The sequence below is a fragment of the Rousettus aegyptiacus genome, unplaced genomic scaffold, assembly GCF_014176215.1.
Source record: "Rousettus aegyptiacus isolate mRouAeg1 unplaced genomic scaffold, mRouAeg1.p scaffold_m13_p_13, whole genome shotgun sequence".
NCBI classification, from domain to species: domain Eukaryota; kingdom Metazoa; phylum Chordata; class Mammalia; order Chiroptera; family Pteropodidae; genus Rousettus; species Rousettus aegyptiacus.
This window is the reverse complement of record NW_023416288.1, coordinates 62,540,374-62,565,835: the sequence shown is the minus strand read 5'-3', so window position 1 is coordinate 62,565,835 and position 25,462 is coordinate 62,540,374. Positions and strand designations below refer to the sequence as shown.

General features: G+C 45.6%; 1 protein-coding gene and 1 long non-coding RNA gene across 3 annotated transcripts; one reads left to right on the top strand and one right to left on the bottom strand.

Annotated features, from left to right (window-relative positions):
- Positions 1-51: 51 nt before the first annotated feature.
- LOC107512807 lies at positions 52-8,518 on the bottom strand. 2 transcript variants are annotated; one of them, XR_004954062.1, is made up of 3 exons: positions 8,397-8,518; positions 6,954-7,949; positions 52-1,898 (listed from the first exon to the last, which is right to left on the bottom strand). It is a non-coding gene; the product is annotated as an uncharacterized LOC107512807 (long non-coding RNA). The 2 variants fall into 2 exon arrangements; XR_001597391.2 differs by having other exon boundaries at positions 6,954-7,141.
- A 142-nt stretch (positions 8,519-8,660) lies between these two features.
- On the top strand, positions 8,661-14,455 carry SMKR1 (small lysine rich protein 1). Its single transcript, XM_036230928.1, is given in 4 exon segments — positions 8,661-8,680; positions 8,682-8,763; positions 8,765-8,809; positions 13,780-14,455. Coding segments are annotated over 4 exon segments (345 nt in total). The 3' UTR covers positions 13,978-14,455.
- Positions 14,456-25,462: the final 11,007 nt, after the last annotated feature.

Sequence of the window (25,462 nt, the reverse complement as noted above, 5' to 3'; positions counted from 1 at the left end):
ATTTAAGTAAAAAGATAATGTTCAAGGAAAGAGCAGTCATCAATCTATTTCTTTTAAAACCATATAGTATTTAATTTGTGTCAAGAACAAATAAGTTGCCCTTTTAAAAATATGCACATGAATGCTTTCTGAGGCATAGAAGTATGCTAAGCCTTAACATTTTATACTTTCTTACCAATTTTCTCTAAGGGAAGATTAATTCCCAGTGCAGATGGAGAAACTGTGGCACCAAGGATAAGTGATTAGTTTCATATCACAACATTTTTTCACTGACTTGCTGGGACTAGTATTCAAGTATTGACAGCCAGCCCCATATGCTAAGGTAACCAGTTTGAATCTCCCAATTTGAGAGCCCATATGTGTGGTTAAGAATAAATTCAGATTACTCAACCCCCAATGGTGATTAATGTTACTACACAGATGACCATTATTTGAGTGATTAGTACAGTAGAAGATTTTTATTTGTGAATATTTCAGTAAAGTTTGTGTTGATTGTTGATAACACTGTTTATCTACTGAAGCACTTTAATAAAAAGAGAATTGAACTGGAGTTAGAAATTCAGTCTTTAAAATTTTTCAACATGAGACTCTTAAAGACATTAGATACAAAAGGAAAGTTAAAAAAGATGAATATATAAAATTTTATATTAGTATTCCCTAGGAGTAGACGAATATAAGCAACTACAAAATCTCAGCAACCTATGACAAACTTTTATATCTCGTTCATGGGTCTCGGCATTGGCTGCAGCTCTGGTCAACTCAGGTTGACTTGCTAGTTTGGCTCTGTTCCCCATGTCTTCTTATTCTGGCCCTAAGCTGATAGAATAGCCCCTCTCTGGGATGTACCATCCTCATAGTAAAGGGTAAGAACAGGAGAACAAACCAGACCATGCAAGCACATTTAAAGCTCCTGCTTAGATGTGGCATGAGTCAAATTGCTCATATTCCACTAGGCTAAAGCCATTCACATGGACAAGCCAACCACTGGACCAGAGGAGCACGCTGCCAGCAGGCAATCTGGATTGCCAGACACAGTGAGTTACAGCAGCTTCCCAGTGAGCTCATGAGATTGGTAGTGGGACTTTCTGAGATTTTTGGATTTTCAACAGATTTCCATTTCAGTGTTTTATGCTGATATAGTCAGTTGTGGCTTCCTTGGCCAACTTCCTTATCCACAGTTTCCCCAGGTCTTCTCTTAACAATAATCATTGTTATAAAGACAATCCTACAGACAAGGGTTTTGATGGTTTCTGTTTCTCCCCCATGTAGCTGTGGTGAGTTTGAATTGTTTCCTCTAGTCCTCGAAATGACCCATATTCACAATAAAACTAGCTGAGGATAAGAATGCAGTTGTGGTTCTGGAACACAACTGACACTTGTTTATATAACAATCAAATCCATGACCTTGATCTCATCAATGCTATAATTGGTGAGTTAAGTAATTAACATCCAGGTTAGGTCAAGTATGAACTTTGCCACTCTTTTGGCACTCTGAGAAGCTACATGCTAAGTGTATCCAGGGTGATTTGCAGAGGTTAGGGAAGTCCCGCCATTATCTCAGAAATACTGGGCATGGTCCAGTAACATCTGCTGTACCTATAATTCCAGACCAGACTTTTCTGTATTAGTGTGATAACAGAATGTTCTCTGTAATAAAAGAATGTTTTACAAAACATAGAATTTAGCTATAAACATTTGTGAAACACTCAGTGGGTTCTATAAGCAGCTAGTACTATCTTATATGTGTTTAATAGTAATATATATTTTATATGATGCTTTTCGACATGAGACACATCAAAAATTTTAAGAGTATATATGACAGCATGATTTTATTATTTATATATTAAATATAACCTTTGTCTTCTTCTGGGCCTCCTGCATTCTCATTTTCTCTCCACCTAAAAAAAGAATATAGGCATAGTAAAAATAATAACTCACTTCCTGTATACTCTCACCACTCAACACTGAGATATTAATTAGTTGGCAGTTTAATAATATAAGGAAATATGTAATCTCTAAAATAGGGTAGAACAAAGGGAGAGATCAAAGCTCTGTTTGTACTGGCGACAACATGGAAATACTTTTGGAAGCGTTGGCATGGTTAAGTCCTAATTGGTGACTTTTAGAAAACATGTGAATTATGTTATTTTTCCACTAGTGAATTTTCAGTAGCCTCTGGTATTCCTTCAGAATTCCTGGTCCGAATTGTTTATAGAAGGTAAGTCTTGAGTACCTTATGTATTTTTTCAATGTTTCACTATTCTAATATTACCCTTAAAATGTTACATCTCAATATTTGGAAGCAGATTTCTCTATGGAAATATACTCTTGAGTTGAAAGGGATCTGAGATCATCTAGGCCAACCTCCATCCAATGCAAGAATCCCTTGAACAGCATCCCCTGGGTGCTTATCTAGCCTCTAATATTTTCACTGACGAGAATCTCCCTACTTCATAGTTTCTATAGTAACAACTAAAATGTCTACAACAGAATTAAGTATCTCAATACAATCAGCTTGTAGTAATATTCGGGCCAGAAGACCCAAGCAAGAGGACAGAGCAATCTGAAATATCATCTCCTGCCAGTAGTTCTGGCCTTTCAGACTCCCAGATCCTATAAATGTAATGATATTGTGCCTGAGTGGGCTACGGGGAGGTGTTCACACTGTTTGTTCCTTTATAATGAGGCAGATTTAAATTTCGAAATAGCAAGGATTTAAAATTTTCACTTTTATTTTATAGAAAAGAAAATAACCAGTCTTTCTAAGGAGCTGCAAAAGTGCAAAAGTCATTCCACCTCTGCCCAAACACCTCCGATGACTTCCTTACTAAATACGAGTGCCATCTGTCCCCTTGCCTCCAAATGGAAACATTACTTTGAACATTCTGTAACTTTTTGTTCAAAAGCTTAATGGAGCTGGCATGATAAAGATCCTCCATGTGTATGCCTGTGAAAATATGTCTTCACCACAAGATGTGAGATATTTTACCCAGAAAGGTTATATAGCATAATGGATTAGATGGAAGGTACTGGACCCAACTTGGTGAGTCGTTATATCTAGGCTCTGATTCTATTTGCTGTGTAATAAGTGATAAGTTATTTCATCTCTCTATACCTTAGATTCCCCATCTTTAAAATGTGAATAATAATACCACCTACCTTCTAGAATTGTAAGGATTAAATGAGTCTATGTGCATATAATACTTAGAATAATACTTGCTAAACACTAGTGTCCAATTGCTGATTATTATTATTTTCCACCTCATTCTCCTTTCTTTCAAAGAATCCCCCAGCAAAAATAATAAATAGCATTTTAATTCTCTAGATCAGGGATCGGCAACCTATAGCCCTTGGGCCAAATTTGGCCCACTGACATATAGCCCATGAGCTAAGAATGATTTTTACATTCTTAAATGGTTGGGGGGCAGGGGGATCCACAGAAGAAAAAAATTTTATGACACATGGAAATTTAATGAAATTCAAATTTGAGTTTCCATAATAGTTCTATTGGAACACAGCATGTTCATTCATTTACACGTTGTCTATAAACGCTTTCGTTCTACAGCAGCAGAATTGAATAGCTGCAAAAGAGGACATAAGGCCTGCGAAGCCTAAAATATTTAGAGTTTGCTGACCCCCTTCTCTAAGAATTTCCTCTCCTGAGCCTGCCCCAGCTGCTCTTACTGTACCCTGGGTTCTCGCTACTGTGACCATAGCGGCTGACCAGAGGAAATGACTTTCAAAGAATATTTGATGTTTTTGGCAACTTCATCAATATTAGGACTATAATAGGTGAAGTGAATGCAGTGCTATACTGTGGAACTTAATGAGATGAAAAGAAAAAGGAAAGGAAGTAAGGGAGGGGAAAAAGGAGGAAGATACTACCAGAGTAGAAAGGAGGAAATAGAAATTTTAAAATGTAGCTTCTAAGAAAAATAGTGATAGAATATTCTAAGTTTGGCTATTCTAAGAATGCATGCTTCAATTCTGGTAATGTTATAATTTTTTTAAAGTACAGCACAGTTAATGTTACTATTAATAAAGAAGACATAAGGATGTATATTTATAAACAGATAAAATTAACTAGTGCTATTCAAATGTGAGTTGGAATAGTTATCTAAATTTAACATCTTCTAGTTTACACAGGAAGATTTGTTCAGTTCTTGTAGAATAAACAGCTCTTAAGTCTTAAACCTTAAGTGATTTTTAAGTAGACTAGTATTTAAGAAAAATGCATATGTTGTCAATGATATTTTGATTCTAACGTAACCAGCACTCCGTGTTATAACAAAGTCTGCTTTTCAGCCACACACCTCAGCAGCCCTCCTCACTCATCTCTCTGCAAGGTCAAAGCTAAGGCTTTCTCCAGTGCAAAGTCCGAAGATCCCTTGGGTCAATGGAAAATGGTGCTGCCAAGTTGTTCCGATCGTCACTAGACCATTCATTTTATGTCTCATTTGAAGTCCACTGACAAAGCATGCTTTCTTGTGCTTTACATCTTTTTCAGCTTTACTGAGGTATAACTGACAAATATATTTAAAGTTTACAGCATGATGATTTGACATGCATATACATTGTAAAAGGATTCCCATAATCAAGTTAATTAACACATCCATCACCTCACTTATTTACTTTTTGGCGAGAACATTAAAGTTCTACTCTTAGCAAATTTCAATTATACAATATAGTATCAACTATAGTCACCATGTTTTATGTGAGATCCTCGGACCTATTCATCTCATAACTGAAAATTTGTACCTCTCCCCATTCCATCCCCCCAACTTTATATCTTTAAACAATTTGATTTCACAAAGCACTTTCACATCTACTCTATCATGTCACCTTCATAGCAACCCAAGGAAAGAAATTGCCCAAAATTGCTTAACTAATAAATAGTGAGGCTAAGACTTGAACCCACATCTTCTGGCCTCAAGTCCAGGGCACCTTCCTGAATAATTTTAGTGTTTAACAGCACAGGCTGAACAAATAGACAAAATTGGCTTTGACTCTGTGTGAACTTGGGCAAGTTACTCGCTCTCTCTGACCTCAAGTGCAAATTGGAGAACTTAACAGTAACGATGATACTGGCTGTAGTGAAGTAATAATGCCATGATGTGTGCAAAGCACTCAGCAAGGCACCTGACATCAGTGCTCTTTCAATATTAACTATTATTTTCAATACAAAATGACAAAAGTCTAGTCTAAAATAATGCAGATGTCAAGGGAGGGATCAATATGAGAGAATTTCCAGAGGATGCAGAGGCCTTGGTGATGGACTCATCATTCAAGTTGGAGAGAGATGAGTCAGAGATGGCAAAGGCTGGGAGAGCAATTTTGCCACTGACACAGGAGGTTAAAATGAAGGTGAGATGCCCTAGGTCCAGGAAATAATGGGGCCTGAGGACCGGAGCTCAAATGGAGGCCATTCTTCCATGATAGAGATTGTATCATCCCAAGAGAAGTAGTCACTGACATCATGTGAGAAGACATAAGATAAATGGCAAAAGGCTGAGGAATGGACTTTGAGATCAGCCAACAGAGTCCAGGAGAGGCAGTTTGATATGAGATGACTAAGTGAGCAAGGAGCACAATGCACTTCTCAGGAACAAGTGGGGAGATGTAACAGGAGGAGCAGAGAGGAGCAACATCAACTTAGTTTCGGAGGTCAATGAGAATGAAGTTGCTGGGCTTGGCAGAATGAAGGGGATAATGCTTCTCACTCAACCATGAAATTATTCCATTAATGTCAATTATTACTGCTATAGCACACAAATATGAGCCTGAAAGAGGTTGCCCACTATGGAAAAGAGGAGACAAGTAAGCATATAACTATGCCAGGGGACTTGGCTCACTTTAATGGGCACAAAGTGCTGGTAGTGATTAGTTGAGCTCACAGAGTTGGTACAATGTGTACTGGGCCTTGAAGTTTAAATGGGCTTTTCATAGGCAAGGAGGAGAAGGCATTCCAGGTAAGGGTGACCATGGAAAGCGAAAGCTGGGTGCTATGAGAATGCATCAAATCCCAGAGACTAAGGAGTGTGACCAAAAAAAAAAAAAAGTATGTAGGGCCTGTGAGAATAAATAAAACTAAAAAAGCAGATTAAGGCAAGATTTTGAAAGGCCATCAACACCGTACCAAGGAGTTCTTAACTTTGTATGAAATAGTCGTTAAAAGTTTTTAAAAATGGGTGAGATATGATTAAATCTACGCTTTAGGGAACAATACCAGGGTGGAGAGAAGCCTAAGAGGGCAGGAAAACAGGGCAGGGCCAGTGCAGACCTGACACAGGAGGTGGTCTAGGGAAGGGGGCAGAGTGAGAGAGGAAGGACAGTCCTCAGAGAGATAGGGCTTGACAAGGAGCAAAGTTTGAGCCCAGGTGACTGAGCACAGGTCCACCATCCATCCACAGACCATGAAGTCAGGAGGCAGCTCGAGTTGGAGTGGGTGAGAGCAAGCTGTGGATATATCCAAAAAAGAGGCATCAAAGTTGACCAGTTTCCAGTTAGGTCCTAGATGACTGCTGATGCCATTATCAAAAGTGAAAGAGATACATATCTGCTGTGAGAAATGCTTGATTTTAGATATGGTGACGTTGAAGTTCCTAAAAGCTGAAGTTTTAAAATCAACTTTATTGGGATATAATTTATGTATAACAAACTATACTCATTTGCAGTGTATAATGAGTTTTGTTAAATGTTTACACACCTGTGCAGGGCCAGCTTCATGGGCACGTGACCAGTGATCACACAGGGTGCTACTCTCAGAAGGGCCCTGTGCTTGGGGTTTAATGCTTAGAGTTCACAGTCTTGAAATTTTTAATTTATCTTTGAATTTGTATTTCTTAAATGAAGTCTAAGGGGGACAACAGATTGTGTTGGAAGAGGGACTTGGAGCATGAACTGCTGAGTCTTGTCTGTCACCTCCATGCCCCCTAACCTTGATTCCCACTCACCTCTGCACCTCTGCCCCCACTCCGGGGTAAGGCTGGCACTGAGGTCTCAGGGCAGAGCATGGTGGCACCCCAGCACATTCAGAGAATCTCACCCATCAGATCCAGGTACCAAGCACAACCCATCACAGAGGTTGCACTGATTTGGAGATCACCCACGTGGGGTAGCATCCCATGGGAAGGGAAGATACCTGGAAAGGGGAGTTTTTATAGTTTAGTACCATTGGTGGCATTTTTTCCTGCTTCCCCCTATTTTCATTTTGCGTTGATTTAGGCAAATTATGTAGGCAGCTCTGCACTGGTGTAACTACCACCACAGTCAAGACATGGAACATTTCCATGACTCCCGACTCTTAACCCTTTGTAAGGTCAATCGGCCCCACCACCATCACACACACACACCCTCCATGTCACCCCCAACCACTGGTCTACTTTGAGACAGCTGAATTTGAAAATTTACAGCAGGGCTCTGGACCTCCTATCTGGAACTCAGGAAAAGCAGAGCTGGAACAGGTTTGGGAGCGAACCCAATAAGGAGTTAACCTGAGAGTCATGATTACCCAAAGAAATGTGGGGAGTGTGGGCCACATCACCCAGGGATTGAGAGAGGAGCCAGTAGAGGAGAGAGCAAAAGCAGAAGGCGGAATTTGCCATATCAAGGGCCTACAGATTAATGAAAAAAATACCAAATTAAAGTAGTTGGAACTTGGGTTTGTTTTGTTGATGGAGGACTAGAGAAAGGATTCTGAGAATCTGATACATCAATACTGGTACATGTACTCCCCGAGGTGGAAGCCGAGTCATTCATCAAAAGAAGGCGGAACAACTTATCCTTGGTTGCAGATCCTTTCAAGATCCCGCCTCTACTTCCCAGTCCAGTTTTGTTTTCCTGCCCTTGGCCTGCAATGTCCTGTCCCTGTTCTTGGCATAGTCGACTGCTCCTGATCATCCAAATCTCAGCTTAAATGTCACCTCCTCGGACCATCCCCAATCACCAATCTAAAAAAGCACCAGTCATCACATCAATTTAATACACCCAGTGTAATACACTCTGTTGCACTTATCATTTCTAATGCCTCTCTATCCCCGCCCCCCCCCCCAAAAAAAAAAAACCTTTAAGAACAAAGACTTTCCCTCATTCAGGGATGAAATCTCAGGGCCTAGAACTGAAATGCTTGGCACATGGTGGATGCTCAATAAACTATTGGATGAAAAGGAGTAGTCATAAAAAAAGAAAGAACTGTGGCCTAGCCCTGCAGGGAGGAGGATGTGGGGATGAACTGCAGCACCGGGCGCAGAACTGCACCTACTGTGTCCTTTCTTGCCTAATCCCATACGGAGAGTAAGAACTTTCAGGCCCTTAATCCCTCGGGGCCCGCTATCAAGCTCTTTTACAAACATATCTCCATGTTACTCTCACTTCAATCCTCAAAGGCTTTATCTCACCTTCTAAAAGAGGTTGTGGAGTCTTGGCTAACTTCTGCAAGGTCAGCCAGTGACCTTTCTGGCCGAGCTCAGACTCAAACACGAGTCAGCTCACTCCAAGGCCAATACCATACAGGCCCGAGCACAGCCCGCTCGTTGCGCTGTACCCGCCCTGGTTCGGCCCCGAACGCTCCTGCTCGAGCCCCGCCGCCCAAACCCAGACGCCCCAGCGCCGAGCCCGGGTTCCGGGCGCTCACAGCCGTCGTCGCCGTTGAGCGAAGTGAAATGGCCCAGCCGGGACCGCACGGGGAGAGCGGACGCTACAAGCAAGGCGTGCGCGGGTCCGGGGACACTTGCCGGGCCCGCCGACACTCGCCGGGCCCGCCCGGCTCCGCCCATCAGCCGGGCGCCGGGCCCCGGTGTCCCGGCAACAGGTAAACACTGCGCGTCCCCGCCCCGCGACGCGCCGCCCCGCGTTTGTGCGCGCGGCCCGCCCGCGCGTCCCTTGTCCTTGCGGCGTGTTCGCTGCGAGTCGGGGAGCCGGTGGCCCGGGTGAAGCGGGCGCTCAAGCCCGGCGTGGTGGCAGCTCGGTGACGGGCTGCCCCTTAACCCCGCCGAGTTCCCCGGAGCTTGTCGGCCTTTTCGGAAGCGTGGCGAGGTCCTGGACCTGCGGCGGTTCCCAGACGAGTGCGGAGGACGAAGCCGGGTGCGCGGCAGGAATGGGCGCGGGGGCGCCGCCCCCAGGTGATACCGAGAACTGGGGTCGGTCTCTTCATTTCAAGACTGTGAACCCATGCCACACTCATCCGCACAACTGAGAAAGGAGTTACCATGGTAATACACGTCTTATTTAAGAGGTTCCAAGGCTCTCACTGAATTAATTTCTACCGTTCCTCCTTGTAGAGGCACGCTTTGCCGAGATTTGGTACCCACGCCGCGAGATGGGCGCCTTCATCTCCTCGCGTTGTGGGTGGTGCCCAACCCAGTGATCTGAACACTCGGAGGAAAGACGAGGGGGGAGACGGGTTCCCCAGGCGGTCCGCACGCGCTGAAGGGGGCACCGCAGCAGCAGAATCAGGCTGAGCCCTCTGCCTTTGAGTTGGTTGATTTTGGTTCCTTGGTTCTTTCGAGCCACTTTTCACACGCAGAAGATGGGTTCATGTGTGAAATAAAGAGAGGCTGGTAACGTAATGTGGAACCCCTGGGCGCCAGTAAGTGCCAACCGCGACTGGCCAGGCACTCTGCTGCCGTCACCGTTCTGGGTCCCGTGCAGGGTTCTCTGTGGATTAAGTAGAAAGTGAGCTCAGGTGCGACTGGGACCGCTGCCTGTGGAGAGGGAGGCTTTGGAAGAGACGTTTTGTGCAGAGAATTCTGGCACTTTATGCCCAGGAAACGTTGCAAAGTCCTTACTTCCATCTCACCTCCAAGTCGTGGGCTCACAGAGCCCCAGGTTAAACCACTCCACTCTCTGAGAACTTCAAACCTCCATTTCCAACTTCTGCTCAATCTCTCCACCAGAGAGCCTTTTCAAACCATGTTCAAAAACTAGCTCTTTTAACCACTACTGCCTCTAATCCTCTGATGGTAAGTTCATTTCCTGGCCTCAAACTCTCATCGCTCATCTAATCTCTTGTCACCTGCTTCCCACCCTTATTGCCATTGGTCCTGGGGCCCTCCTCACCGCCTGCCTGGATTCTGGCAGTAGCCCACGACCTCATTGTCCATGTTATCCAGGGCTCTCCATCTCCTTTGTCTTCCTTCCTTGCCAGTTTGATTGTCCGAGAAAGTATGTCATCTTGTAGGTCCTCAGGGGGCGTCCATTGTCTGCTCAATTAAGTACTGCTCTGCTTGGGCTTGGTGCTCAGAGTCCTTGATAAAGGGGCCTCAAGTTCTTCATCTTTATCTGCCGTTTTATCTTACCTGTCTTAAAAAAAAAAAAAAATCCCACATTAGACCCACATTTTGGAACACTCCTGTACCAACCCAATTTCCAGCTTTGATCTACTTTTCTTCAAGACAGACCTAGCTCAGAGAAGTACCTCCTGCTAACAGTTGCTCCCTAAGTACCCATAGCCTTCTGCTCCTCACTTAGATGCTTTGCCTGTTTCACCTTGGAAAGCCTGGCTCCTCACCCCTTTAGACTGTAGTATAGAAATGTGTTTAGTAAATCTGTGTTCCTTTTGGTTCTTTGCATGTAAAAGCACTAATGTAAACTTAGTCCTTCCCAGGTTACTTCACAAGGTTGATATCGCCATTTTCTGTCAGGGAACTGAAGCAGAATAGTTTAATAAAGCCATTTAAGCTAATGGTGTCCCACACCTCCTTGGATAAAGGTCGAACACCTTAGCTTCCAAGACCTGCAGACCAGAGCTGCGCCCGGCCTACCTTTCCACCCTCAACAATTCTTCCCACCACTCCCTCTGCCCTATACCCTGTGGTTTCCTCTGAGCCAGCCACATCGACCCCCACTCCTTTTTTTTTTTTTCTTTTGGTCCCTTCATCTTGGCGTGTTCTCTCTCACCTCAGAGCATTTGCATATGCTGTTTGCTCTAAGAATTCCCTACCCCTCAGGCCATAGGCCACTCTTTAGGAACCCTTCTTCCTTCATATCCCTGAGTAGGTCACTCTCTGCTCAACCTATGTCATCAAAACGCCATGTACCCTGGGTTCTTCTTTGACAGCATAGTTAGTGAGTAAATGTGCTGGGCCTGATGCACATTTTTAAGATGCCTCCTTCATTCACTCACCAAATAATATTTAACAAATATTTGGTGAGTGAATGAAGGAGGCATCTTAAAAATCAGAAAAGCAGACATCTACATTTCCTTTTTAAATCTTGGGTCTGCATTGCATCTGAGTTACAACTTACTTGCTCAGTGAATATTTACTCATCTCTACGATGTGCCAGACATTGGTTTAGGACCTAGGGAGTTCAGTGGTAAATTCAGACAAACCTCTGGTTAGGGAAATATACAATAAATACATAGACAAAAAATACTCTTGGCGAAGTGTGCTTAAGGTAGGTAAGGAGATGGAAAGTGACGTGACCCGGAGATCCTCCGTGACCCCTCCCCACTTTGCCTGGGACGGTCCCAGTTTACGTTTGTTGAAGTGTCTTGGTTTGGGCAATAAATTATGTGGTCACCCTCGTTACGGATAGAAAGAGACATGGTGTCTGGGAAGTTTTTCTAAGGAGGTGGTATTTGAGCAGAGGCCAGCAGAAAGAGAAGAAATAAAGCATGTCCCCTGTGAAGGTCTGCAGGAAGAGGTGGGAACAGGGGAGCTCTGTGAAGAAGTAGAAGGGAGTGGAAGGAAGGCCAGTGTGGCTGTAGCCACGTAGTCTTCATTAAGGAGTTTGGAGAGTTTCAAGTCCGGAGCTATGTGTTCTGAGCCCGGGAACGGCCAAGAGCCATAGAGTTATATGGGAACCAACCCAACCAGCTCAGAAACAGAAAATTTTCACTTATTTGTAATCATTTCTTAACAGATTTATTGAACTATAATTGATGCAAAATAAATCACACCTATTTAAAATGTACAGTTTGTTAAGTTTGGCACGTGTGTGCTCCCATTTAGCCATCATTACAATCAAGATCACATGTCGATCACCCCAGAGTTTCCTTGTGCTTCTCCGTAATCAGTCCTTTTCTCTTGCTCCTCCATACATAGCTGCCAACCACACCCCATCCCAAGGCAACCACTGATCTGCCCTGTGTCTGTAGATTAGTTTATAATTTCTAGGATTTTATATATGTAGAATTACTCAGAATGCATTCTTTTTTGGGAGAAGGGATCTGGCTTACTTCACTTGTATAATTACATTGAAATTCATCCATGTCGTAGCCTGTATCAATAGTTAGTCTATTTGATTGCTGTGTAGTATGCCAGTGTGTGGCGATGCCACAGTTTGCTTATTTATTATCCACTGATGGACTTTTAGGTTGTTTCCAGTTTTTAGCTATTACAAATAAAACCACTGTGAACATTCATGTACAAGTCTTTGAATAGACATATACTTTCATTTCTCTTGGTAGATACCTAGGAGTGGAATGGCTGGATTATATGCTAAGTATGTGTTTAATCTTTTAAAGAAACTGCTGAATTGTTCTCCAGAGTGTTTCTGTCACTTCAGATTGCCACCAGCAATGTATGAGAGTTCCATTTCCTCCATGTTCTCACCATCGCTTGGTATGGTCAGTCTCTGAAACGTGAGCCACTGTAACAAACGTGTGCTCATTATGGTTCTAATTTCATTTCCTTAATGACTTGATGTTGAGTGTCTTTTCATGTGCTTATTGGCCATTTGTGTATCTTCTCTGGGGAAGTGTCCAAATCTTTTGACCATTTTTTATTGGGTTATTTTCTCATTATGTTTCAAGAGTTCTTTACCTATTCTAGACATAAGACCTTTATCAGATGTAAGATTTGCAAATATTTTCTCCCAGTCCGTGGCTTGGCATTTCATTTTCTTAACAATATCTTTTGAAGAGCACAAGTTTTTACTTTGGATGGTGAATTTATCAGTTTATTCTTTCACAGATTGTAGATTGTGGTCATGGCAAAAACACAGACATAAAGCCTGGTAGACCAGTTTGCACGGTGACCTTGCTGAGCCAAATGATACCTACTTCCCTTCAAATACGGCTCTAAGGATTAGCGGCAATAAAGTGATGGCAACAATCATCTGTTGAGTGCTTGCTTCATGTCAGACGCTGTTCTAAGTGCCTTATATTCATGTCTCAATACACATGGCTGCTTAATGAGCTAAAGACTGCTGTATAACAAGTGCCTAAATATATCTTTGCATCCTGATTGTCAAATGTTTTTAATTTTTATTATGAAAGTTTTCATACATACACAAAAATAGAATAGTAAAATGAATCCCCATATATCCCTTCATAAATTATTAGGATTTTGCCACATTCGTTTCATCTGTTTGTTTTGTTTGTTTGTTTGTTTTTGGAAGGGGGACTGCAGTAGTTTAAAGCAAATCTCGGGCCTTCTTTAACTTCATTCTTACAGATTTTAGTGTGCATCTCTGAAATGTGTAAACATTTTTTTCATGACCCAGCGCCATTATCAAACCTCATAGAATGAATAATTCCTTGATAGTATCAAATATCCCCAGTTGCCTAAAAACTGTCTTTTTTGTTTAAATCAGAATGCAAACAAGGTCCACACATTGTATTAGGCTGGGTCTCTTTTAATGTGGAGGTGCTTAATATACATTTATTGAATCGGATTGCACGTGTCTCCTCCTTCCACTCCATGCAAAAGTTTTTGTTGTTACAAACTTTTCCTTTTTGGAAGTTTTTTTTTTCTTAAGTTCAATAGGTATGTTGAAAATTATGTCGAGGCTATAAAAAGTAACTTTTTGCCCCATGTATATACTTGTCTTTGAAAGCCAGGTAAAGGGAAAAGAGGAAAAAGCCGGAACTTGCCTCATGGGAAGAAGCAGAAGAAACCCGAAGTGGACATTCTCAGCCCCGCTGCGATGCTGAACCTCTACTACATCGCCCACAACGTGGCCGACTGCCTGCGCATGCGCGGCTTCCGCTGGCCAGGCGCTCCCAAGGCAAAGAGAGGGAAAAACAAGACTTAAGCGATAGCGTTTGCCAGCATCTCTCTCTTACGGAGAACGGAACTTGGAGAAATCAGGATCATACAACTATTGCAAGCAAAATGGACTTTACCGAAGACGACGTGAGATGCAAGCTTTTCTGTGGCAGTAGATGATTTAAAAAAAAAAATGCATTTTACTTCCTCAGTGCAACCCAGATGTGGTTAGCCCCTTTGGTCTTTCAGAGGTTAAGGGGGAAAAAGAACTGTGAGTAATTCCTACATAGTGTGGTGGAATTGATAGGACTTTAAGAAGTTATCATAATCCTGGGTTAGCATTAAACCTTGCTCTCCAAAGGCGATTCTAGCTTACCTGAGTTTTCTTTTGCCAAAGGGGGTTTGTTAGTTAAAGATGTGGCAAAGAGCACAGGATTTGCTTATGAATGTCCCTCTCTTGGGCACTGTTCCCTTTCCTTGTCTTTTACAGAAAAAATAAATAAATAAATATTTTGTTTCTATAATTTTCTTCTCAGCAGTCTGACTCTTGCCCGATTCTAATTAGCCACAGACACCGGTGGAGACTAAGATTGTCACTACTGCTGTGACCTTGTTAGGGCTGACAAGCAAATGATTCAAAGGAACAGACAGCATTCAGTGGTTGGGGTGCAGGGAAAAGGGAGCAAATCAGCCTCATCCCTCTCCTTTCTATTTTGCCCAACTCTTCTCACTCTTTTTCTGCACACTGACATCTCCTCCACACCTTCTGCAGGCTTTCTCTTCAACTTGGCCGACCCCAAGTTATGGAATTGGTGCCAGAAAATTTCCACGGGCATCTGCTAATATTATAGGATCTCCCTCGCTTGGGCAGAGACGCTTAAGAGATAAAGCTGCAGTTCTTTCTCCTTCGCCCCAAAGACCTAAAAGCCCCGAATAGGTAACTTGCAAGGAAAGGCGATTTTAAGCGTAAACACGATCTCTGGATCACCTAGCATCCACCCCTGTCTCCTGCTCGGTCTTCCTGGTACATTTTACCACTTCCTCCACAGCGATGCCTTCACCGTTGTCTCCATTCACAGCTCTGGTTCCCCAGGTGGCACCTGTCCAGGGATGCGCTAGTTTGTCTGAATTACTTTTAATGGTGCCGCAGGTTGCCTTGCCGGAGTCTCAGAGATTCACACAGTTGGCTAAGGGAGGCTGCAACCCAGGCCTCGGGATTTTATAAGTATCGAACAAGAAAGGAAATCATGTAGATCTTTGTACTTGAGAAGTCGGTGCTCATAACACACGTGAGTTTCTGGGGGACGACATTTGTGTAGCTGTGCCGTCTGTGCAGTTTCAGGGTGAGCCCTCGCTCCAGCGAAGGCTGGTACCCGCTAACCTGAAGGGAGGCCCTTTCCGCTCCCTGTCTGCAGGCTCTGGTGTGGGGCACCTTCCTGCTCTGCTAGCAACGGCCGGGCTGGATCTAGTGGTTCTGTGGACATGGCAACTGGTTTGGCCCTTCTCAAACTTGAGTGTGTATCATGGTCACCCTGAGGGCTGGTCAAAGGGCACATTGCTGGGCCCCACCCAGCAAGAAGGTTCGAGAATTTGTGTTTCCACTAAGCTCCCAAGTTAAACTGCTCCACTGGACCACACACTTGGGGCAGCACTGCTCTAGCTCCTGCTGCCTGACCAGATGCTAAAGCTTCCTGAGCTTTTGAACTCGTAGGACTTCTGATGCCCTCCGCCTCGCTTGGGCTCAGGAGCTTGTATCCGAATCGTTACGTTTATTGGAACACAGGGGAGGGGGCCCTTGCAGGGCTTCCTTTTGATCTCGCCTGCAGCATTGATAACATCTTTTAGGGCAGCAGTCCCCAACCTTTTCGGCACCAGGGACTGATGCTTCTATGAGGATCTAGTGCCTGATGATCTGAGGTGGAGCTGAGGCGGTGATGCCAGTGCTGGGGAGCGGCTGAAGATACAGATGAAGCTTGGGTTGCTCACCTGCTGCTCATCTCCTGCTCTGTGGCCTGGTTCCTAACAGGCCACGGACTGGTACTGGTCTTCAGCCCAGGGGTTGGAGACCCCTGTTTTAGGGGGCATGCCAGTCCACAGACATGCACAGGCTAAGAAGGTTATCTGGAAGCGGAAATGCTTTTTTCTTTTAAGGTGGTAAGTGATGAGTAGAAAGGATCGTGAGCATTGGAAGAAAAACACTGATCCGATTGGATGGGGCACTGCGGCTCTGCATTTACGCCCAGTTTTTGGCAGAGTGGTGAAAGTCTTTTTGGTACTGTACTCGTTGGAACCCTGGAGGGAATTTTGAAGTAAACAGCTACAGTTTTTTTTAAAGAAATAACATTTTTGGTGGAACTCTTACATTTAAAATGTCAACAAATTTACCTCATTTTAACACATTTATTTGGCTTTTACTATACTTGGCACTAGGAGAGTAAGACAGGCTTCTGGCCTTGGGAAAGAGGCCGGTGCAAGAAGCCATCACGACCCTGCTGCCTGACCAGATGCTAATTTAACCAGGGCAGGTAAATTTCGACTTCAGTTTCAATAAAGCACATGCCTCACACAACTCAGGAAGGTAATTAAGAGGAGGGTGGGACCAAGAGACCTTAGTAGGAATCTGGAGGGCAGCTGATGAGAAAATAATCCTTGAACCTGGCTGCTGTTATTTCCCCTCAACCCAAACTGGCGAGGATCTGATTCTTCCCGCGGTCGGGGATGCAGCGGGAGCTCACGAGGGAGCCATGATGGAAAACTCCACACAGACCCTGTGATGTCTGCAGAAGACAAGGACTGGCATGAAGGCGCTCCTTGTGAGGCTTCGGGGCTTTTTGTGAGGATGGAAGCAGGGCCCAGGGGAGTGAAAAAGTGGGAAGGAAAGGACAAGCGACTGCAGCAATAGGCAACATGTCCGCTGAGGGGGAGGAAGGACTTGGCAATAGCATGTGGATAGGGGACATGTTTAGAACGGAAGTGCCCCTTGCAAAATTGATGACGTATAGTCAAGAAGCTAATAACAAGCGTTGGCAAGGATATGGAGAAAATAGGTTTCGGTGGGAATGTAAAACGGTGCAGCTGCTGTAGAAAAAGTCAGCGATGCCACAAAATGTTATAAGCAAAGTTACCATATTCCCAGCAACTCCACGCCTGGGTGTGTGCCCAGGATATACGGAGGGTACACATTGTGCTAAGTGAACGAGGCCAGTCACAAAGGCCACATCCTATGTCATTTCATTTATACTAAATGTCCTAAATAGACAAATCCATTCAGAGACACTGAATTAGTTGTTGCAGGGGGTTGAGAGAGGGGTTCTAGGCAGTGACTGCTAAGGGGTAGATTTCCTCTGTGAGCTGGTAAAAGTGTTCTGGAAACAGATAGTGGTGATGGGTGTACAATTTCGTGAATATACTAAAGCCACTGAATCGTGTACAATTTCGTGAATATACTAAAGCCACTGAATCGGGTCATTTCATTTATACTAAATGAAATTTAGTATACTAAATTTATACTAGATTTTATAGTATACTAGATTTAAAATTTATACTAGGTTTTATGGTATGCGATGACATACCATAAATGACAGAGAGTAAAGGCCTCAAAAGACTGGGAGATAAAGGAAGTGAGGGCAAGTACCGACTGCCGGAGTATGTGCCACAGCAGAGATGAAGCCGCAGTCAAACAGCTACAGCCAGATACCTGGGGCAGGGAAGACTGGGACCTGCCGCCAAAGCGGGAACTTAAATAGGCGTAGTGTCCACCTTTCCTGCAGGGAAGAGGCTGCTAGGGTGTGGACCACCTCATCTCCACTCAGGTTCCAACCACCATCACCTTTTCTACCCGGTGTCTCTGGACCTCACCCTCAGCAGGCTACCCTATCTCCCTATTAGGATCCGCGTCCCCACCCCACGTTTGGATTCAGAGTTCCGCCCCTCTTCTGCAAGGACACAGGAAGAGTTCAAAACAGAACCAATTTCTCATTGAAGCAATCCAGCCTCCTCTCTGTAGAAGGTTTCCTCCTGTCCTTTCCCCCAGCCCTGCAAAGCTCCAAGGGACATTTCATCATAGTGACCACCCCGTGACCCTGCAGCTCCATTCCTCCAGCCCTGTGTTGCCGACTGCAAAGACATTTGACCTACAGGAAGGAATTCAACCGTGTGGGCCCACTCTGCAAGCACAGGCACAGACAGACACACAGACACACAGACACACTCAGACACACACACAGACGCAGAGCTGTCACTGCCCCAGGGAAAGTGAGGCCATAGCCAAGAAGGCAAGAAACAAGTTAGTGGAACTTTAAGAGCTGGGCGCTGAATAATTGTATTTCGCATTTGAAAATTAACTCTGATTTTAAACATTTCCAAACACAAGAGTAGAAAGGAGCGCAACGAACCCCAGCTTCAACCCCTGCGCTCCACTAGACTCATTCATTCCTCTAACCCTCCTGTATTTATTTTATTTTTTTAGCATTTTTAAAGCACATCACACACATGCCATTTCATCCCTGAATGCTTCAGTATCTTCGCTATTCCGCACAGGTCATTTTACATTCGAACTCCCTCTTCAGGTGCCGTCCAGCTATAACTTGAGTCGCTCAGTGGCCATCTGTTCAAGGACCCTGTGTCCGAGGTTGACGCTTTCCATCCTTGCTCCACACCCCTCTGCCCCCTTCAAACCCCCTTAAGTGACCTTGAATTTGAAAAGCCATGGCATGACCCTGACACTCGTTTCTGCTCCCATTCTATTCCTCTCTCCCTTTTTCTATTTATTTTTTCCTTTTCTGCCATATTTCCTGAATGCACGGTCAAGCCTATCTTTGCTCTGAACCACCCCGAACCTTTTCTCAAGTCACCAGGGACTTCCTGGTCCCTGGGTCAGTGGCCTTTTCTCCATCCTCCTTTTATTCTTTGTTTCGCCCTTCGCTGACGCTGACGCTGACATGTTTCAGCCCCTCCCACTGGCAGGTGCGGGGCTGTAGTCCTGGCCACTGCTCCAGCCTCCTCCACCCTCCTCAGGGGAACAGGGGCTCTCAGGGCCAACACGTCCCCTCAGCTTTCTGCCCCATCCACCCCCACATGGCCGTCAAGGAGGACTGCATGTGCTGGGCTTCGGAATCCCTTCCCTCCCGTTTCAGAGCATAGAGCCCACTTCGTTGCTCATCCCTTTAATAATGTACAAGGGGACACTCTGGGAAAACGCACATCGCAAAGAAGACAATTAGAATCACCCTCGAATTAACCCGTCTGGAGAGAAGCTCTGCCAACATTTTGGCGTATTTTGGCTTTTCCCTACCTGGCAATATGAATATGTCCGCATATATGAAAGAGTGTGTGTTTTTGTTCTAGGGCACGTTTTTCTCCTGCACTTTCAAGCTTGCTCTCTCTGCCAGCTCCTTCCCTCAGCCCGGAAAAAGGGAGGCTCTTTACCTGGGGCTCACCAAAGTCTGGGGGCAGATTTGGAAGGAGATGTGTGGAACAGCAAAAACGGCAGTCATTCTTTTATTCATCGAATGGATGTGTTACCAAGGGCCGTTGGGTGCCAGGCACTGGGGTGACAGCAAGTGAGGCCAACAGAGGCGTGATGTTGTTACAGAGCCCCAGTCTTGAGGGGGTGGGGTGCGTAGTCACCAGTTAGTGCTACGACAACGTACAGCAGCACGGTCCGACAGAATCGTCCTCAACGAGGGAAACGTCCCATATTTGTGCTGTCTGGCATGGTAGCGATGAACCACATGTGGCTACTGCAGACTGAAGAACTGAATCTTTTATTTGATTTCATTGTAATTCATTTGAATTCAAACAGCCACGTGTCGTTAGTGGCGGCTGTTTGGGGAACACAGAATTAAACGTGGAGGGGCTGGACCCGGTTGGGGAGGGGGGAGAGGGCGAGTCGACGTCAGCGTCAGCGAGGAAGTGAAGCTGGAGGTGAGGCCTGGAGAGGAGCCGCATCCGGACGCACCCCGCGCGCTGATGAGTCCCTAGCGAGTTTGTATTCTTGCCGTTTTGCTTTTCTTAAAGAGGGGCCCCAAAAAATTAGGCCCCCAGAATCTGAACCTGCCCTTAGAAGACATTGACTAGGAATAAATCAGGCAGGGAGCAGAGCGTGTGCCTGGCAGACCCATAAGAACTAAAGGGGGGCACGAGATGAGGACCTCGTGGGTCCAACTAGGCCCCTGGGAGCCAGGATCCAAGAAGGTGCCAGAGAACTCAGCGGCAGCCCACTGTCGTGAGACCACCAGCTCTGCCATTGCTTACGCTTTGTCCTCGCTCTGGGCTCACCTTTCCTCTCCTCCCAAGATCTGCTTACCCTACGTTTCTTCTTTTCCACATCTTCAGCTTGTCGTGATCCCTGTGACCCCAGCTGTACACTGTGGTCTCTCTCGATGTTCCCTACATGCCGTGTTCTCTGGGTCTTTACAGGAGAGAGAATCTGATGGACTCGCCTTGTCTGACCATAGACCTGGCTCCGTGGGAGCGGCATGGATGAGCTGTGAGGATCCGGGACCTCACACTGATCCAGTCGGCTGTGCCAAGGGGTGGTACAGGCAGGAATTACTAAACAGGGGCACCAGGATGATTCTTCATGGTGGAGAGGGGGTGGGGAATGCTTGCTTGCTTTCACTCTAGTTACAATTCTTCCCTTTATGGGAAAGATCCTGAAAAGAATTTACTCGCATTTTTTTCTGCACTTCCTCACCTGCCTGTCACCTGTTTCTCTTATTTTTACACCTACTTTACATTTAAAATTTCAAGCCTACAGAGAGGTTGAAAGAAAGTACAATGAACCCCCAGACGCTTCGCCTAGAGCGGGGTTCTTAGCCTCGGCATTCAGCGTCAGGGGCTGGACCATTCGTTGCTACAGGAGCGTGTCCTGCGCCCTGTGGGGTGTTCAGCAGTGTCCTGACCTCTGCCTACCAGATGCTCATAGCACCCGCTCAGCCGAGGCAATCAACGACGTCTCCACACATCGCCAAATGTCCCCCGGGAGGCGAAATCACCCCTGGTTGAAAACAATTAACCCAGATTCAGGAACTGACGTCTTGTCGCAGTTGCACACACACACACACTCTGTGTATAAATATATCCATATGTAACACACGTATATATTACATACATATGTAATACTAACACATACGTATACACATAAGCATATATATACATGCATATGTTTTTATATACATATAATCATAGAGAGTAAACAAATGTTGCAAAAAATAATGCACATGTACCACTAAGAAAGAGGGAAAGAAACGTACCACCAATGCTATCGGTCGTATGACATGTCATATTCAAATGTGGGAAAAAGCGCCTTAGGACGGGTGGAATTTGGTAATCGCTGAGCCGATGCCTTGTTTTGCCCACGCCCTTCCGCTCGGTACTCTCTGCCGCCTGGGCCTCTCTGAGGCCGTCTCTGTCTCTCCTGGCTCTCCCCCTCTCGGCTCTCCCCCTCTCGGCTCTCCCCCTCTCGGCTCTCCCCCTCTCGGCTCTCCTCTCCTCGCGGGCTGTGCTTCCCCATCTGTTTCACTTCTCTTCCTGTCCACAGGGGGTCCGGTAACTCGGCGTCCACAGGGTTCTCCCCATGCCGCTCCTCCCTCCTCGGCTATGCCCTGCACCACTTGCCTCCTCCATCCCAGCCCACCCCTCGACTGCACCAGGGTTGGTCATCGAGCTGCGAAACATGAGTAGGTGAGTCAGACCCTCTCCCTAGGAGATGTGAGGTGGCCATGGAAAATTCAGGAAGAGGGCCTGCGGGCACTGGGGAATTTGGGACCAGCGCTCAGAAGAGAGATGTTGGCCGCGGTGTAGGTTTCAATGTATTCAGAGCAAGCTCCTGGTTGGAACCTAGAGCTGGTCAGGACAGTGTAAAGACATAAGAAAGGAGCACCAAATTAGGAACCTTGGGAGCAACCTCCTTTCATTTAGGGCAGAGGGAAGAAGAGGAACTGTTGCAGAAGCAGGAGGAGAAGGAGACGGCGAGGAAACCTGGAAGGAAACGGCGAGGAAACCTGGAAGGAAAGGGGGATCTGTGTGGCGGCGTGCTGCAGAGACATCCGGGAGGATAACGGAATGGGAACAGGGACCGCGACCTGCTAGACAAGGGGTCCTCCCTGTCTCGGTCTCCTTTATAAAAGAGGAGATGAAAGTAAGTGTACAGGGGAGGAATGAGGAGTTCAGCTGGTGCACAAACCAAAACGAAACCTCCTGTGATCAGAATCTGGCTCCGCACCCACCCAACAGGCTGTGGCTGATGCCTCCTTATCTCCCTCTCCCTCCCCCGGGGTGTGAGGGTGCAGTGTGCATTTCTGAGCTGCCCTGAAAGCTTAGAGAAGCCGCCTGCTTGGAGCAGAGTCACTGCTGGGGCCAGGCACTCCTGGAGGCTGGGCAGCCTTGCCGGCAGACCCGCTCACCACTAGGTCGGCGGTCGGCATCATGTTTTGTCTTGAGGGTCAGAGTCAACTTGAGATTGATTTTCTCCTCACCTGCCATTCCTTACCACACACAAATCCTATGTTGGCCATTGCTCTTTAAAAATACACATGTGATCCCATTGCTCTTCTGTCTCAAACATTCCCATGGCAACCTGTTGCTCTTGGGATAAGATCAAACTTCTCACCATGGCCCACAAGCGCTGCACGTTCAGCTACAGTTGGTCTCCTGGTGATTTCAACAAGCTCTCCACTTTCTGTCTCCATGGCTGCAGAAAGAATGTCCACTCTGCCTCATCACAGCCTTTCACACCCCTCGAGACAGTTCTTTTTATTATTATTCTTCAGATACAATTGACATATATTAATTTCAGGTGTACGACATAATGATTCGATATTTGTATACATTGCGAAATGATACCCACGAGAAGTCTAGTTAACATCTGTCCCCATATGTAATTACAAATTTTGTTTTTCTTGTGATAAAGAGGGTTCTTTGCGGGAAGGAACATCTGTTCTTCTGTATGCCAAACACCCCAGTCCCTCCAACTACTTTTTACTTGACATGATCCTTCTTGGTCACCTTTTTTCTGGATGTCACTAGTTTGCCTTTGCCCCTGAGGCTAAGGTGGGGCACCCACATTCCACAGCCCAGTGAGGTTCTTGCCTCCTGAAACCCGGATGTTAGAACATCCTTCCAGGCCAAGTTGACATGAGGCTTTTGGACTAGATCTGTTTTTCATTTAAACAGCTCAAGGCCTAATGCAGCCACTGTGGAAAACAGTTCGGTGGCTCCTCAAAAAGCTAAACGTAAAATCACCATCTGACCCAGCAACGCCACTTCTAGGGAAGTACCCAAAAGAAGTGAAAGCAGGGGGCCAGATCCTCGTCCACCAGTTCACACAGCAGCATTACCCGCAGTAGCAAAAACGTGGAAACATGGATGAACAAGATGTGGTCTTTACGTGCAATGGGCTATTATTCAGCCTGAAAAAGGAAGGGAATTCTGACAGGTGCTACAACACGCATGAACCTCGGAAACATTATGCTAAGTGAAATAAGCCAGTCACAAAAGGACGAATATCGTATGAGTCATTTATATACATTATCTAGAGTAGGTAAATTCACAGAGGAAGCACGTAGAATAACAGTGGTTACCAGGGGCGGAGGGGAGGGTGGGATGGGAAGTCATTGTTTAATGAGTACAGAGATTCTATTTGGGATGGCGAAAAAGTTCTAAATGGGTAATTGTGATGACTTATGATCTTATGAATGTACCTAATGCCACTAAATTATACAATTGATATGGTTAAAGTTATAGATTTTGTGTTATATATGTTTTACCATAGTTCAAAAAATACAAATTCAGTCAATCAATCCATTGAGGTTTTTTCCTTTGTTCTAGATCTCCAGCAGATGGGGGGGGGGACAGCATGTGCCCGGCAGACGCCCCCCACCCCCCACCAGGCTTCCTCTCTCCAGTTGGACAGTGAGAAGTGGGGGCATGAAGGAAGGGGACATTCTCAAAGAGATGGGACCCCCTCCAGTACGCCTCTCTCACCCGGCTCCCTCCCTCTGCACACAACCTTATTTCTCACCTTTTCCTTGAGATTAGAGCAAACAGTGCTCTCTCTATCCTCCACCCGACTTACCCTCAGGCACCCGAGCCACAGACACACTACACGTGCCACCAGACCACCTACCCTTATCCCTCCGCCCGCCTCCGCCCACTCCCAACAGAAAACACTTCACCACGGGCCTGGCTTGCCTTCCCCGGTTTGGAGTCTGCATTCCTCCTCACTGTTTTGCACCTTGGATCTGTTACTCTGTAAACAGCTTTCCCCGGTTATTTCAACCTTGTGTTTTCTCTCCCGGACTAGGATGTAAAATGCACTAACGATAAACGAGGCAGAAAAGCTGTGAATGAGGGGGCCAGGCACATGGCAAACTCAGCGCGAGGAACGTGTGCAGGGCCAGGAGGCTGTGCAGACTGAGGTCCAGCACCTCATGAGCTTCAGCCGCTGACCGAGCCGCTGACCCTGCCGCTGTCCTTGCCGCCGTCCTTCAGGCTTCCTCTTCTCGGGCCTCCTGGTCCCTGGCTCTGGGGCACCGGTCACCATTATATTAAGCATAGTTGTATTTACCACAAATAGGTCACCAGGAGAGCTATGAACAGCAGTGTCCATGCATCTGGGTCCAGTGCCACTTGGTTCCTTCCCTGTCCCCGCCCCGCCCGGTGTCCTTCAGCCTTTAACCCCTTGGCAGCCTGTGGGCGTCTGTTTTCCTGTAAGATTGCTGAGCTCCATCCACACTGCTGAAGTCAGCCTCCAAGAGCCAGCCCAAGGAGACCATGGCAGTCTGTTGCTGCAGTACAGCCATGCTGCGTGTGTGTGTGTGTGTGTGTGTGTGTGTGTGTGTGGTGTCTTGTCAGGATTAAATGAGATAATACATGTCACATGTTTAGCCTGGTTCCCAGCATGTGGTAAGTGCAAGAAAAATGTGAGTTATACCAACAGGATTAATGAAAGAATGTGTCATTAACAGCCTGCTATTCCAACTATGGAATTAGTTTCTTCCAACCTTCAAGTTTGTTCCCACACGCAAATCCTCTGAAATTAACTATTTAAAATTCTCAGCTGCGACTTAATTCTGTACATCCAAGTGGAAAGCTTGAAGTCAAATCAATTAACAAATAGGACCATGCGGAGAGTTCTGAAGAAGCGTGCGTTATGTCCTTGAACTCGAAGCACTTAACATTCTTCAAAATCCAGTTTTGAAAGAAAGAATAAAGGCAGAGACCTTGGGCCTGAAATGGCAGGGGACGCCTGGTCACTTGGCACTGCTCGGTCACTAGCGGTCGCCGGCTCAGGCAGGGAGAGCGGAGCGCAGTACAGCTCAGAACACGATCACAGCTGTGTGGCAAGAGTGACAGGTTTGTCTTTAAGGCCGAAGGCATTTAAAACTGATCTGCTCATTTGGCACAAATAATAAAATAAAATGAAATGCGAAAATATCCCTATTTGGCTCACTTAAGAGTGGCAAGAGAGCAACTGAATCTTAAAAAAAAAAAAAAAGTATACATTTTTTCTTCAAAATAAAATTCGG